Source organism: Lichenostomus cassidix, chromosome W (assembly GCF_008360975.1).
Source record: "Lichenostomus cassidix isolate B80296 chromosome W, HeHo_3.0, whole genome shotgun sequence".
In the NCBI taxonomy this organism is placed as follows: Eukaryota; Metazoa; Chordata; class Aves; order Passeriformes; family Meliphagidae; genus Lichenostomus; species Lichenostomus cassidix.
In genome coordinates this window covers 7,751,990-7,767,365 of record NC_139510.1, presented here as the reverse complement: position 1 = coordinate 7,767,365, position 15,376 = coordinate 7,751,990, and the positions used below count along the sequence as shown (strand labels likewise).

Genomic DNA, 15,376 nt, shown 5'->3' with positions numbered 1-15,376 from the left:
AAGGATATCCTGTTTTTAAAGTGTAAAACTCAGTTGTGCCATCTGGCTACCTCTAGGTAGAAATTAACACTTTTTCAGATTACAAAGTATTTATGAACCTCATGAAATAGAGTATGGTTAAGGTACTGACTTGTTGTCAGGCTAAGCTTTTGTCTGGGGTTTTTTGTTTGGGGTTTTTTTTGTTGTTGTTATTGGGGGGGAGTGTGGTTACAGCCAAAATTATGGACCAGCTAACTGAAAACCAGCTTGCTTTATTTATGTGTTATTTTGACATAGAATCATGGAATCTCTTGAGTTGGAAGGGACCCATAAGGATCATCAAGTCCAACTCCCTGCTGCTCTCAGGACTATCTAACACTAAATCATATGACTAAGAGTGTTGTCCAGATGCTCCTTGAACTCTTGTCAGGCTTGGTGCCGTGACCACTTCTCTAGGGATCCTGTTCCAGTGACTCAACCACCCTCTCAGTGAAGAACCTTTTCCTAATGTCCAATCTGAACTTGCCCTGATGTGGCTTCATTCCATTTCCTCATGTCCTATCGCTGGTCACCAGAGAGAGGAGATCAGCACCTCCCCCTCTGCTGGCCCCCTTGAGGAAGTTGTAGATTGTGATGAGGTCACCCCTCAGCCTTCTCTTCTCCTAGCTGAACAGACCAAGTGACCTCAGCCACTCCTTATAAGTCTTGCCCTTGAGACCCTTCACCATCTTCTTTGGATGTTCTCTAATAGCTTTATATCTTTCTTATATTGTGGCTCCCAAAACTGCACACAGGACTTGAGGTGAGGCTACACCAGTGCAGAGCAGAGCAGAACAATCACCTCCCTTGCCCAGCTAGCAATGCTGTGCCTGATGCACTCCAGGACATGGTTGACCCTCCTGGCTGTCAGGACACTGCTGACTCACATTCAACTTGCCATCGACCAGAACTCCCAGGTCCCTTTCTGCAGTGCTGCTCTCCAGCCTCTTGTTCTCCTGTTTGTCTGTACATGCAGGGTTGCCCAGTCCCAGGTGCAGAATCTGGCACTTTTCTTTGTTAAGTTCCATACAGTTGGTGACTGCCCAGCCCTCTAATTTGTCTAAGTCTCTCTGCAGGGCCTCTCTGCCTCCAGAGAGTCCACAGCTCCTCCTACCTTTAGTATCATCAGCAAACTTACTTAATGTACATTGGATTCCTGCTTCCAGATAATTTATAAAAACATTAAAGAGCACTGGCCCTAAAATTGAACCCTGGGGAATCCATGGATAACCAGTCTCCAACCTGATGTGACCCCATTTACTATAACCCTTTGAGCCCAACCTGTCAGCCAATTGTTCACCCAATCTATTATAAACCTTTCTAGCTGTGTGCTGGACATTTTGTGCATGCAGAAGGATACTGTGAGAGACAGTATCCAAACCTTTGCTAAAAATCCAAAAATCCTCACATCTACTGGTGTCCCTTGGTCAGCTAGATGGGTGACCTTGTTGTAAAAGGAAAGTAAATTGGTTAAACAGGACTTCCCCCTCGTGAACCCGTGCTGGCTGTGACCAATGACTGCATTGTCTCTCAAGTGTTTTTCAATAAGTCCCAGAATAACTTTCCCCATAATTTTACCAGGTGCTGAAGTGAGACTGACAGGCCTGTAGTTACCAGGGTCTTCCTTCTTGACATGTATCAATATTTCTTTGTAGACTGATACCTGTGCTGGTAAATGGTATGAAATATTCAGAGATTGATATTATTCTGTTAAAGGTAAGCATTCCTTTCTTTTATACTCAGTAAGAATATCTGGTTAGCTTCTGACTTGTAAATCAGAATGGTTGAGCTGGTAGACCAGATCTGACCTGCCATCTGTTCAATAGAGATTTAGCCTTCTGGGGCAAGGTGTGCTGTTCCAAAAACTGAATGTGACTGCTGCCATGTTTGTTGGAAAACAGTCTGTGGGTTTTTCTGCTTTGCTTCTCTCCCCTCCCACCCAATTTTGGCAGAGCTGGGATACTTTTACCCATGAATTATGACAGCAAAGCAGCCTATAAAGAAATTATCAGAATTTTAATGCCCTTCTAGCTTGAACTACACAGCTTTTTCCATCACAACATTTTAGAATGTGTCTGTGTACGAGAATTTCTCTATCTCTTCTTCTTTCTAATTCCTTCCCATCAAGAGTAATTTCTTAACAAGAAGAGTACTTTGTGTTTTTCTGTGAGATTACCTCTGTTGCTTCTGTTTTCCTGAATTTTTTTCTGGTAAATACTGTATCACAATGCAGGAACAATGGCATTTTTAGTTAGCTAGGCAGCACAAGTGGGATGGGAATCTTTCACATGTTTATAAAATATTAAACTAAAATTTGCACTACATTCTTAACTTCCTTGAGCAATATAGTTGCACTGGTTTATCTGATAAAACATTTTTTGACAGGGGGATGTTGAAGAAGATGAAGCTATTCCAGATAGTGAACAGGACATAAGACCTCGTTTTCATCGGTCACGGACAGTAGCTCAGCCACATGAAGAAGATCATATTGAAGATGATGATGATGATGACGACAATGATCTTGATGATGATGATACTATCTCTGACTGGAATTTAAGTATGTCAAAGTAATGTGTAAAATGTTTTGAAATATAGCTACTTGCATAATACAAAAACCACAGTAAACAGAGAAGGTTTTGTATAAGAATACCGAGGCTTTGCTTTTGAATAGAAAATGAACTATCTGCTGATATAATTGGTGTTTCGGGCAGAGGGGGAGTCTTTCAGGTGATGTTTTGGCTATATAACTATTGAAAAATCTAGCCACCTGTAAACTTATTTTGAATATGGCCAATAGAGCTACAAACATCTACTAGACGCAATTCAACAGAAGCTTTGGATTTTGAATTTTAATTCTACAAGGTAATAAAAAACATGTATTGCTATTTACTTTATTTTTAAAGTTTTTATGGTGGGTTGACCTTGGCCGGATGCCAGGTGCCCGCCAAGCTGCTCTATCGGTCCCTTTCCCAGCTGGACAGGGGAGAGAAAATAAGATGGAAAACAACTAGTAGGTTGAGATAAGGCAGTTTACTAAAGCAAAAGTGAAAGTTTATGTGCACACAAAGAAGAAAACAAAATAGATTTATTCTCTCCATCAGTGAGCGATGTTCAGCCCATTATGATCCAATTATTAAGGTTCTTTGGAAATACCTCTGCCCGAATTAAGGTGCAAAGGAGACCATATGCCAGTCAATAGTATGGGTTTTATTTGATAGTAAATATGAGAGAGAGAGAGAAGAAAAGAGAGAAAAGGAGAAGTAGGAAAATAGGTGGGGGGGGACAGAAAGAGGGTGACAGAGACAGAATAAAGAAAATATCACCATCCTTGGATCCCAACGATGTTGCATCAATCCTCTTTAGCTGGTCTTCTCGGTGGTGATGGTCCCCCCAAAAAGCATAGAATCCCACGGGTTAATATACACTCAGGCCAGATGGCAATGCCCAGGCATGTCCCCCGGGGGAGGGGGCAGCCTCTAGCAGCAGACTCTGCTTGCATCACGTGCACTCCTGTGCTGCAAGACAGGACAAAGACCCTGTGCTGCAAAGACCCTTTGGGGGGTCTTTGATGGATTATGACACCTCCTCAGCTGCCTCTCATGTGAAAGTCCTGTGGATGTTGCCTGTGGGGTTGGGGGTTCCACAGCCGGGCCCGATTTGTGTAACAGAGGATGGGTGTTTATTGCCTCTGACCAGAGGTTACACCACACACCCGAAAACCTCCTCCTCCCTCCTCGGCTGGGGGATAAGTCTGTGCAAACCTGGCTTCTGTGAGCTGTGCTCTGCTCCCACCCCAAACTCAGCCGGGGATAATTCTCAGAGCAGCTGGTGGCTTTGGCCTTTGTGGATGCACACCTTTCCCTCAGCCTGAGATGACTGAACAATAGGTTTCCCTTTATCTAATCTCAGCAGTTTGACTTTCAGTCCAAAGTCCCTGTCAGGTATCTTCAAGGGAGGCTTCTTTGGTTGTAGCTTCTTTATACAGTTTTTGTTATAATGAGCAAAACTTTATATCAATGTTTGAGGCATGAACTATTTCACTCTTTGACAGCCCCTTCCCAGAAAGCAGGGCTTCAGCACTCGTAGGGGTTGTTCCAGAAGGCAAACATTGATAATAACAAATGGCCCCCCTTCCTCCTCCCTTCCTTAGCTTTTATATCTGAGCTGACATCATATGGTCTGGAATATCCCTTTGGTTAATTTGGGTCAGCTGGCCTGGTTGTGTCCCCTCCCAGGATCTTGCCCATCACCACCCTACTGATGGGAGGTAGAATGTTGAGTGACAGTGCTGATGTGCCAGTGCTGCTCAGCAGTAGCTAAAACACTGGCGTGTTATCTACACTTTTCCAGCTACCAAAGCAAAGCACAGCACTGTAAGGGCTGCTATGGGGAAATGAACTCCAGCTCAGCCAGACCCAATACAATCTTACACATTGTTCTTAGCTTAGTAATGCTTTCTTTTCGTTCAGTCTTCCCTCTAAATCTGGTTTGTGTTCGATTTTTTTCTTCCTTCAATTGAACATGCTACTACTGACCGCTATTACTAGTAGTTCAGATGTAGTACAGATGAATGTGCCTTGAAGCTTATGGATCAAACAACTTTGAGACATATCTAAATTTTAAAATACTATTATTATTATTATTTTTATTATTATTATTTATTTAGAAGACAAAAAGCAAAAATATATTTTCCTTTGTAAGGTATCTTTTTTATAGTTTTAAATTCATAATGCTATTCTTGTAGTCATTGTGTGTAGAGATTGCAGAATTAAATCATTATTTTCTGGAAAACATAGCTGAAATGACAGAGGGTGCTCTGTGGTCCACGGTTTTGTTTAGAAGGTGAGGAAGCTAAAGTTGGCTAGGAAAGAGAGAGAACAGAACAGTTAAGAAATCTGTTTTTATGTATGTCATCTGTACTTGAAGGCATTTGGATTATCTGAATTTCAGAATTGTGTGCCTTATTTCTTATCCAGTGTTCTATATTTGACTTCCAGTTTGAACAGAGAGGAAACATCAGCACAGCCTGACAGCTGTGAAAAATTATCTGTCTTGTTTGGGCCCACTAGCAATTTAGATCCAGTTTAGGATTTTTGTATGTTACATTTGCTACGTATATTTTGCCTGATTACCTGTTTTGTATATACTTTTGTTTCAGTTGGATCAAGGAACTGAGATCATAATAAGCTGAAAAAAATGCAGTATAAATTCTGTAATACAAGCAGTCTTTATAAATCCATCTTAGCATTATTTTTTTAGACATGTCAGTCCCACAGCAGAAAACCAGAGTAAGGATTTCTGTATCATGTTTTGAAGCTGTTTTTTTATGAGTTTTTGTGTGCTAAAATATGAGATTAAAAACTTTCAAATTTCGAGGTAGTGTTCTTTGTATAGGTGCATCATGGAATTAGGAGTAAGCTCAGAGTAGACGTCAGCAAATTTCTTTCAGTCTCTAGAGATTGATGATTTTGCCCTTTTTTTGCTTTGATACATGGATCATGTTTGAACATTTTCTTTTTAATCACTTGCTAGTATTTTTTGACTATTTATTCTTTCTCCCTAATTTCTCCAGTATGTTGCATTCATGTCACAGACCTTCCCTCTTTTGTAGTGTTACACCATCCTGAAATTATGCAGTGTATATAATGTCACAATATAATGGTGTGGTTCCTGTCAGTGAGTGTTTTAATATCCCTAGCGTATAAGTCCTTTTAGTGGCTATAAAAATGCTGCAAAAATGGCTCTCTAAAAGCTGTGGCTTTTTACCAGAGCACAATGTATCCTTGTGTATTGTAATGAAATTAAAGTATTTTTCCTCCTGATACCCTGGCAGCTCAAAGTTAAAATGAGGATCATACTGTCTAACTACAACTGATTGTATAATAAGAAGATTAACTCTGTTAATTGCCCTCAGGGAAATGTTCTGCTGCTGCTCTAGATGTCCTGGCTAATGTATTTCGTGATGAACTTCTGCCACACATCTTGCCCCTTTTGAAGGAATTGCTTTTCCATCCCGAATGGGTAGTTAAAGAATCTGGTATCCTTGTTCTTGGAGCGATTGCTGAAGGTAAGGCAACAGTACATATCAAGTTACTGAATTTTTATTGGTTCTAAAGCAGCTCTGGGATCCCTTCTAGGTGAATTTACTTGTGCAAGCAAGTATACATCCTTAGCTGGTTTTTTTTTAGTGATTAATCCCTACATTTACTAGTTGATGACTGCAGTTACTTGTTTAATTTTTCATGTTCAAATCTGTGCATTTTTTGGAGGCTTAAATAACTTAGATAATTTCTTTTATTCCTCCCTTTCTTAACTCTGTATCATATATTTATTGGTCTCTCATGAAATACTACCTTGATTTGATACAACAAGAATATTTATATTTCATTCAGTGTTTTCAGAAATGGAGAAGACAAGTCCCATGACTTCAGTGCCCTGAGCTGCTTTTTGTGGATGGCTCTCTGATTTAAATGTGATAACTTCCATTTCTTTGTATTTATTTACAGTCTTGGCTTTTTGCCTGTATATCCATAATCTCTGTCCATTTTTCAAATTGAAGGAATATGTTTGGGTCCATGCCTGGATTGTCTATCTTTTCCTACAGTGCCTAGTGAACATATATTTTCTTTGTTGTTAGAAAGCAGTTTTGTTGGTTTTGATTTCAAGTCAAGCAAGGTAAGTTAGTACTTCTTGCAAATCTCAGTGTATTACTGCCCTTGCTGACTCTTAGTGTGCAGCTTTTATTGTTGGTCAGTATTTGTGTTATATTAGGAGAAAACAAGAAGAAAATTAAATTTTTTAAGAAATCTTTTTTAACAATATGATGATTAGTTATCAAGGCCTAATCTTTCTCTACTTGTTGTCTTGGTCACTCTGAGTAGACTGGCATAAGACTTCCAAGCTTTGTAAACCAATTTTATTTGGATGTTCTTGCTATACTCCATTTAATAAAGCAGAATTTATGGGGATTGGGGAAGCACTGAAGTAGAAATGTAGTTGGAATGAATGCAAATTCGACTGGGGATTTTAATTACTGTTTATGGTGTGGCTTCTTTTTAGGACTTAACATAAATTAGGTAGACTTGCTTTGTATATTGGTAAAATGTATTACTACATGATAGAGGATGAAAATATATCCCTTCTAGGAAATAATAAAAAGTTCTATTATGTTTTCTAATTCTCATACTGTAATAGCTATGTTTCCTTCTAGGCTGCATGCAGGGTATGATTCCATATCTTCCTGAGCTGATCCCTCACCTTATTCAGTGCCTCTCTAATAAAAAGGCTCTTGTGCGCTCCATTACATGCTGGACTCTTAGTCGCTATGCACACTGGGTAGTTAGTCAACCCCCAGACACATACTTGAAGCCATTAATGACTGAGTTGCTAAAGCGCATTCTGGATAGCAACAAGAGAGTACAAGAAGCTGCCTGCAGGTGAGCCAAAGCTTAAACAAAAAGTACTATCCATGACACTGCTTTTTCATGGGAAAATATTTCAATGCCTTAATTGATTAACCTATAACTCCATTTCTAGCTCTTAATGTATTTTTTTTCCTTTTAAATTGGAGTGGGTTCAGCTTCTTCTGAAATCATCACAACTGAGTTTTAGTAAAAGAAAACCAGATAATTTGTCTTTCTCTTATCCAGTTTGTTTTTAGAATATATGAAAATCAATCTAAACCATCTATTGCAGTAAAAGAAATTATCTGTATGTCACACCTGTTTATTTTCAATATTTGAAGTTTCTTTGACCAGAAATCTGGCTTTTATAGGCCTATGAGCAAGGCCATACTGGAAAACTATCCTATCATTGCATTAGCAATGTTAATATTTAGCTCAGGATTACCAAAAAATTTGGGTTTACAATTATTTCAAGGGATATTCCCTTTCTCTTGAAAGGAGATCCTTGCAGGTAAGATTCCCTTCTGTCCCTTGTCTGCTGATATTAAAAAAAAACCAAACAAAAAACAAAGAAGAATGGACACACCATTAATGGAATGGGTATACCACTTGTGCAGGAAGCTCAGCAAATAAAGCTTTTATATGTCAGTTTGTGTGGGGCAGGAGTACACAGCAGACTGCCAAGAAAGTTTCTTCATAAAGCAGGATTAGATCTGTAACATGTATACATAAAAGGTTTTTACCCGAATATTTTTAAATTTTGCTCATCACAGTTTAAGAGCTGAATCTTTGTGTTCAATCAAAATAGATTGAGTTTGTCTCAATAATACCATTTTGAAAACATACCTTGGATGAATTTAAAGACTAAATATAGTTCTATGTTTAAACAGGAATGGGTAGTGTTGGGGCATTTTGGGGTGATCTTGTTTTGTTTTTTTACAAGATACTGACTGACCTATTTGGGGTGGGGTTTTTTGTCATTCAGTGCCTTTGCTACTCTAGAAGAGGAGGCTTGTACAGAACTTGTTCCTTATCTTGCATATATACTTGACACTTTGGTCTTCGCATTTAGTAAATACCAGCATAAAAACCTGCTCATTCTTTATGATGCTATAGGAACTCTAGCAGATTCTGTAGGACATCATCTAAATAAACCTGTGAGTATACCTTATGTTCTGTAGAAACACTCATCATATATTGAAAAACTGGTTGAGTGGTTTTTGTAGTGTGCTTTATATATTATAAAACAAAAATGTTGGCTTCAATAATAATAAATATTTACATGTAATATACATAGACTGTATGTAATTTTCACATTACACAAATATTCCCCATTTTGAATAAACAGTTGTGTGTTGATGGCTTGCAAAATGTGCTTCTCATTATTGTGACTTTTTTCCTTATTTTTAGAATTTTTCAGCTCGAAGGAGATTTATATATATATCAATATAGATATGAAATGAGACTTTAAAGAAATTGGTGGAATGTGTGTGCTAATTTCTAATGATGTTTTTTGTTGTTTGTAACCACTTTCAGTATAGCTAAACTGCTCTGAGTACCTTTCCAATGCATTGAAGCACATCATCATTAGAAATTGCTTTATCCAAGAGTGGGATAGATGTGCATTTTATATCTAAAAACACAGAATCCTTTGAGTAACGCACAGATGGCATAGGCAAATGTAGTGGGGTTTTTGTAGTGTACATGTTCGTTAATAGGATATACATACATGTCTCATGCATCTTACGATGGCTGTTGAAATTTGGTTTATTTCTCTATAATGCTTCACATGACATAGACAAACTAGAATAAAACAATTTGGGTTGTTGCCATGGCATTTTACTTGCCATTCAAGACTCCACACCATCAAAGGACATCTTTTCCATTCTCTCTCGCCCTAGCCAGCTTGATTTTTGACAGCACCAGGAGGAAGCTAAATGGGAGCTCCTGGTAATGGTGGGACTTTCTTCAGTCACTTAGAATATTGTATCTTTGGGCATAGCATTAGCTGGCAGCATCTGTTGTCTCTTTGGATACTTTCTGTCAGCAACAGTACTACAGGGATGCCTTGCTTAATGCCCTTGTGACTGTGACAGCAGGGGTAGGGAAGATGCAACATTTTATACAGAATTGGTAAATGCGCATTTCTGGAGGGACAGAAAATTACTTTCTTCATGAATGAGTAGTTGATTGAGGAAGAGGTTTCAGGAACTTCTCAGGATAGGGTTGTAGATTCAGGGCAATGGAAGATGATTGAGAAAAGCAGGTGGCAGATGCACAGCCAGATTGCATTGCTGGTAAAAACATTTTCTGTAGCACCTGAGTCAATCCTATATATATGTAACAACCCAGGCAGCTATTAAAAGTTGCTAGACTGAAGCCAAACCTGGAGGAAAAGATTTGTTTTGCAAAGCTACTTATGTGCCTCAGCAAAAAATCTTAACATATAAATTTCAAGTTCTAATATTCAACTACTTCTATATATTTCAACAATGATTGAATTATAGTATATTTTTTTTCAGCTTTGGAATAAACTAGTATACAGTTGAGTGTTTCAGTCGCTGATGCATTTTCATCTTAAACAGGAATATATTCAGATGCTAATGCCTCCATTAATCCAGAAGTGGAACATGTTGAAGGATGAAGATAAAGATCTCTTCCCTTTATTAGAGGTAAATGTTAAAATTTGAATATGTTTTATCAACTTATTTTGGGAATTACCTCTTTTACTAAGGATGTTCCTACTAGGAAGGGTGATTAGAAATGCTGTCCGTGTTAGGTATTTCCCATTATGGAGAAAATATTATGACAATAGTGAGAAAAATTTTTAACTGAGGAACTGTTATTAAGTTTAGCAGAAATCTTTTAGATTTATTTTTTTCCTGCCACTCTTGATTGTTTTCTTTGGGATTCTCTGTTTTTAAAAAATGTTCCATCCCTGTTGTTCTTGTCTTCTCTCTCTCCTTGCTTTCCCTTCGTCCCTTCATTTAAACAATTACCGACAGGCTGAAGGTATGAACCAGATAATGTAGTCTGTTCTCTGTACTTTTCAATTGTGTGATGCCTTAAAAGCTGGTAAAAATATGAGGCAGATACAGCAGTATAGGAAAAAAGGGTATTACCTTGGTTTTAATAGGATTCTAAGTGCACACTCGTCAAAGGTGGAAACATGCCGAGAAGCACACCCTGTGTACAACGCGTATACAAATTTATGGACCTCACAAATTAGCATATCTACCTAAAATCCCCCAATAAGAAACTTAACAAATGAAGTCATTGTCCCCCTATTCCAATTATCCCCCCCAAGTGAGACTACAGCCTAGTTTACAAAAACATGTTCCAGAGAGGAGGCTCTGTCCAAGGTTGGAGCCTCTAGTTTTTACATAGTAGGGATGTTTTGTCTTCCCCCCCGGAGAACCCCCAAACTAAGCTAAATATCAGACTACAAGGGTTATAAACATGTAGGGCTAAGGTACAAGGAGTGTTTGTGAAGGGTACAAGGAAAGGGAAAGGGTATAAAAATGTATAAAAAGGGTATAAAAAGAAAGGACAAAAAACCATCAGGCATAATTTCCCCCCTTTTTAGAGACTAACAAGACTTTACTTTGTCTAGTTTCTACACTACACTAACTACAGCACTGGTTTACGCAACTGGCTATAACAAAAATAATAACTACAATTACAACTGTTATAAATGCTTCTTTTACCCAGGCTCAGTTTGGTAACCGTGAAGTAAGGGTGTAGAAATATGGTCAAATTTAAAAGTGTAATTTTTAGAACCTACTTTATGTAGAATTTGAGTCTTCTTCCAAATTTCTTCTAAATCTTTCTTAATTCTTCAGTGGCCAGTTGTCACGCCCATCTAGAGGTGGTAATTAGGTACAGATCCAGCAATTGCTCATATTAAGAGCTCTGGATACATTTTGAATCACAGTGTTGTGCAACTTTTGGGCTGAGCTCTGAGTCATGGTTACCAATTGGGCAAACAACAGACATGTAAAGAACAATTTAAACCACATAATCTTGATTTGCATCAGTTTCTGTTTTCTTGATGGTCTCAGGGGCAGAAGCTTTTTTCACTCTGGAGTAGTGGATCCACCATCTTTTCTTAGTAACTTTTCTCAGCAGTGAGGGTCGTCAGCAAAACTTGGAACAGTCCCTTCCACTTAGCTTGCAAGGGGTCGCTGTCCTACTACTTGATGTAGACCCAGTTTCCAGACTGAAATGGGTGAGCAGGGGTGTCCAATCCTATAGCTTTGGACAGCACGATGAATCTCTGGAGCTTCTGCAAAGTGGAACTCAAAGCCATTAAGTATTTTTGTAAATCAATTTTACCCCTCATGTGAATTTCCTCCGGGATGTGTGGAACCTGATACAGTCTGCCATATAAGATTTCATAGGGACTTATATTGTCCCTCTGCCTTGGTTTTATGCAGACCCTCAGTAAGGCTATAGGCAAAGCCTGAACCCATGTCATAGATGTTTCTTGGCAGATTTTACCAATCTGGGCTTTGAGGGTTCCATTAATACATCCAACTTTGCCACTTGCTTCGGGCCTGTATGGTGTATGTAGGTCCTAAAATAAGTCCCAGAACCCTGCTGATTTCTCCAATTACCGTTGCAACAAAATGTGGTCCCCTATCTGATGACATTCCCAAAGGAACCCCAAACCTTGGAATTATATGGTTGAGCAAGGCTTTCACTACTTCCTTTGCTGCATTGGTGCGACAGGGATAAGCTTCGGGCCATCCACTGAACGTATCAACCAATACCCCTACATATTTGTATCCCTCCTTACATGACATTTCAGCAAAATCTATTTGCCAGTAATCTCCCAGGAGATGCCCTGCCTTGGTCACTCCTAACACTACTCTTTTGCTTTTGTCAGGGTTGTTTTTGCAACAGGTTTCACATTTGCTTGTTATAGACTGTACAATATCAGTCATCCTTTTCCCTATGATTACTTTCTTCAGATTTTTTAAAAGGTTTTCTGTTCTCCGGTGGGTAGTCTCATGTTCCCTCTGTGCTATTTCTCGAAGGAGTGGGGGTGGGACTACAACCTGGCCTATTGGGGTAACAGCCCACCCACCTTCTTTAATATCAGCCTTAAGAAAATTAATTTGTGGTCCCTCTGATCATATTTTGGAGTAAACCCTGTCAGATCTACTTCTTTCTGTGGTACTATCTCAAGTATGCCTTTTTCTGCTATCCCTCTTGCTATTTCGTCAGCAAAGCAATTTTTCACTTCAGGGGTTGTCTTTCCCTTTTGATTACTTTTGCAATGCATGACAGCTACTTCTGTAGGCTTCCAGATGCTCTGCAGGAGTGCAAAGATTTGTTTTCCATGCTTAATGCCATTACCTTGAGCAGTAAGCAGGCCACATTCCTTCCAAATAGCTCCATGGGCATGAACAACACTGAAGGCATTTTTGGAATCAGTCCATATGTTTACCTTCTTTTCCTTGCTCAGTTCTAGAGATCTGGGCAGTGCAATCAGTTCAGCTTTCTGTGATGATACATCTGAAGGCAAGGCCTTTGCCTCAATTACTTCATCTGTGGTGGTCACCACATAGCCTGTCATACGCTTACCATTTCGTACAAAACTGCTCCTATCAGTAAAAAGTTCCCAATCTGGCTTCTCCACCAGAGGCACATCCTTCACGTCTGGTCTGCTGGAATAGATCTCTTCTATTGTCTGCAAACAGTCATGCTCAGGCATGTCGTCAAGTAACGTAGATGACAAAAACATTGCAGGGTTTACAACAAATGTTGTTTTTAGGGTAACATCTTCCTGTTCCAGCAACACAGATTGGTATTTAAGCATTCTTTTAGGGGATAGCCAGTGTCCCCCCTTTTGCTCCAGCACAAAGATCACAGCATGGGGTACGTACATGACAATGTGCTGCCCAAGGGTGAATTTACAAGCCTCTTATATTAGGATTACAGTTGCTGCCACAGCTTTCAGACACCCAGGCCACCCTTGGCTAACATTGTCTAGTTGTTTTGAAAAATAGGCCACAGCTCATTGCTGGTTCCTAAGGTACTGTACCAGTACCCCTAGAACAACATTCTGCTGCTCGTATGTAAAAAGTCCAAAGGGCTTAGTTAGGTCTGGCAGCCCCAAAGCTGGAGCACACATTGAGGAATGTTTTAGCTGTTTAAATGCAGCCCTTGCTTTCTCTGTCTAGTTGATGGTTCCTTTTTCAGCTGCTTTAAGGGCTTCATACAGAGGTTTTACTAGTACTTAATACCTTGCTATCTAAAGTTGACACTAACCTACCATACCGAGGAAAGCTTGCATCTCTCTTACAGTGTGGGGCTCTGGAAGTCGGCAGATAGCTTCTTTCTGTTCCTTTCTGAGTTGTCGATAGCCATGGAAAATTTCCAGCCCCAAGTAAACTACTGTTTCTTTGGCAACCTGTGCCTTTTCCTTTGAGACTTGACATCCACCTAGGCCCAAAAAATTCAAAAGACTTACAGTGAGCTGGATACAGTCATCTCGTGTTTTGCCACAATCAGGATGTCATCAACATATTGAAGGATTTGTCCTCTTGGTTCTTGTTTTCTCCAGTCCTCCAGTTCCTTTGACAGCTGATGTCCAAATACAGTTGGTCTGTTCTTGAACCCTTGGGGTAGTGCTGTCCAGGTGAGTTGGGTCTTCCTTCCTGTCTCAGGATTTTCTCACTCAAAACAAAGAATTCTTGACTATCTTTGTGGATCGGAATAGAGATAAAGGCATCCTTGAGATTTAAAACTGTGAACCACCCTAGTTCATCTGTCAGTGTGGTCAGAAAAGTGTAGGGGTTTGGTACAACTGAATGTATGTCCTCTGTGAGTTTGTTAATTGCCCTTTAACCCTGCACTAATCTGTAACTCTTACCATCAGCCTTCTTTACTAGCAGGATGGGTGTGTTGTATTTAGACTCACATTCCACTAGCAACCCATATTTAAGGAATTTTTCAATTACAGATGCTAGTCCCTTACGACTTTCTAATTTCAGAGGGTACTGCTTCTCCCTTACCGGTGCTGCCCTTGCTTTGAGCGTAATACTCATGGGTTCAGCTCTTTTGGATCTCCCTGGAAAATCACTGCCCCATACTATTGGGATAACAGCATCCTCAATTTCTTTAGGAATTTCTCCACAACACTCCTGTATAAGAATAGTAGCTGCTTCGACAAATTTAGATTCAGGAATTATAACTTTCACTCCCTCCTCTTTGGAAAAGTTAATTTTCCCTTCCAATTTTTCCAATAAATCTTTGCCCAACAATGGCTTTGGGGAATTTGGCATATATAGAAATTGATGAGTCACCCAGTGTTTTCCCAGTTTAAATTTTAAAGGTTGGAAGAAAGGCCTTGTTTCACTTATCCTTGTGGCACCAATCACACTACAGTATTTTGACTCAGTTTCCCACTTTAAAGTATTTAACACAGAATATGTTGCCCCCATATCAACCAGAAATTCAACATCATCTTTCTTCATCTTAACTATAACCGAAGGTTCCGCTGGGGTAGATAATGCCTTCGGTCCACATCAATTCCCATTCAGAGCTACCTCAGAAGCTGGGAGCGTCTGTTTCGCCTGCATTGGACGCTCGTTCTTCCAGTGTCCCTTTTTCTTGCAGTTGGCACACTGGTCTTCGGCTAGAGGAGGGCAAGGGGGACCCTTTTTTTGTTTACCAAATGTCTTATCCTGACCATGCTTTTTCTTGTGGTGGGGTTTTCCCCCCTTATCTTCCTTATCTTCTGTATCCTTATCTGTTGAATCCCTATTTTGATATACTTTCCATGCTGCATTCAACAACTTATTTAGATCACACTCATCTATTTTTTGCAGCTTTCCCCTTATGTCATTTGTAGATTGACCTATAAATATGTGGGCTAAGTGGGATTGCTGAATCCGGGAATCTACATCCAAATTTGTGTATTTCCATGCAGCCTCTTTGAGCCTATT

At 39.5% G+C, this 15,376-nt stretch overlaps 1 protein-coding gene across 2 annotated transcripts in view; it reads left to right on the top strand.

Annotated features, from left to right (window-relative positions):
- LOC146425427 (transportin-1-like) overlaps positions 1-15,376 on the top strand; it is a 145,596-nt gene that overhangs the window by 104,874 nt on the left and 25,346 nt on the right. For both annotated transcript variants that reach the window (XM_085041578.1, XM_085041580.1), the window contains exons 11-16: positions 1,674-1,734; positions 2,404-2,575; positions 5,933-6,085; positions 7,229-7,454; positions 8,407-8,578; positions 10,007-10,093. In XM_085041578.1, the coding sequence (XP_084897704.1) occupies positions 1,674-1,734; positions 2,404-2,575; positions 5,933-6,085; positions 7,229-7,454; positions 8,407-8,578; positions 10,007-10,093 (871 nt within the window). The remainder of the gene's footprint in view (positions 1-1,673; positions 1,735-2,403; positions 2,576-5,932; positions 6,086-7,228; positions 7,455-8,406; positions 8,579-10,006; positions 10,094-15,376) is intronic.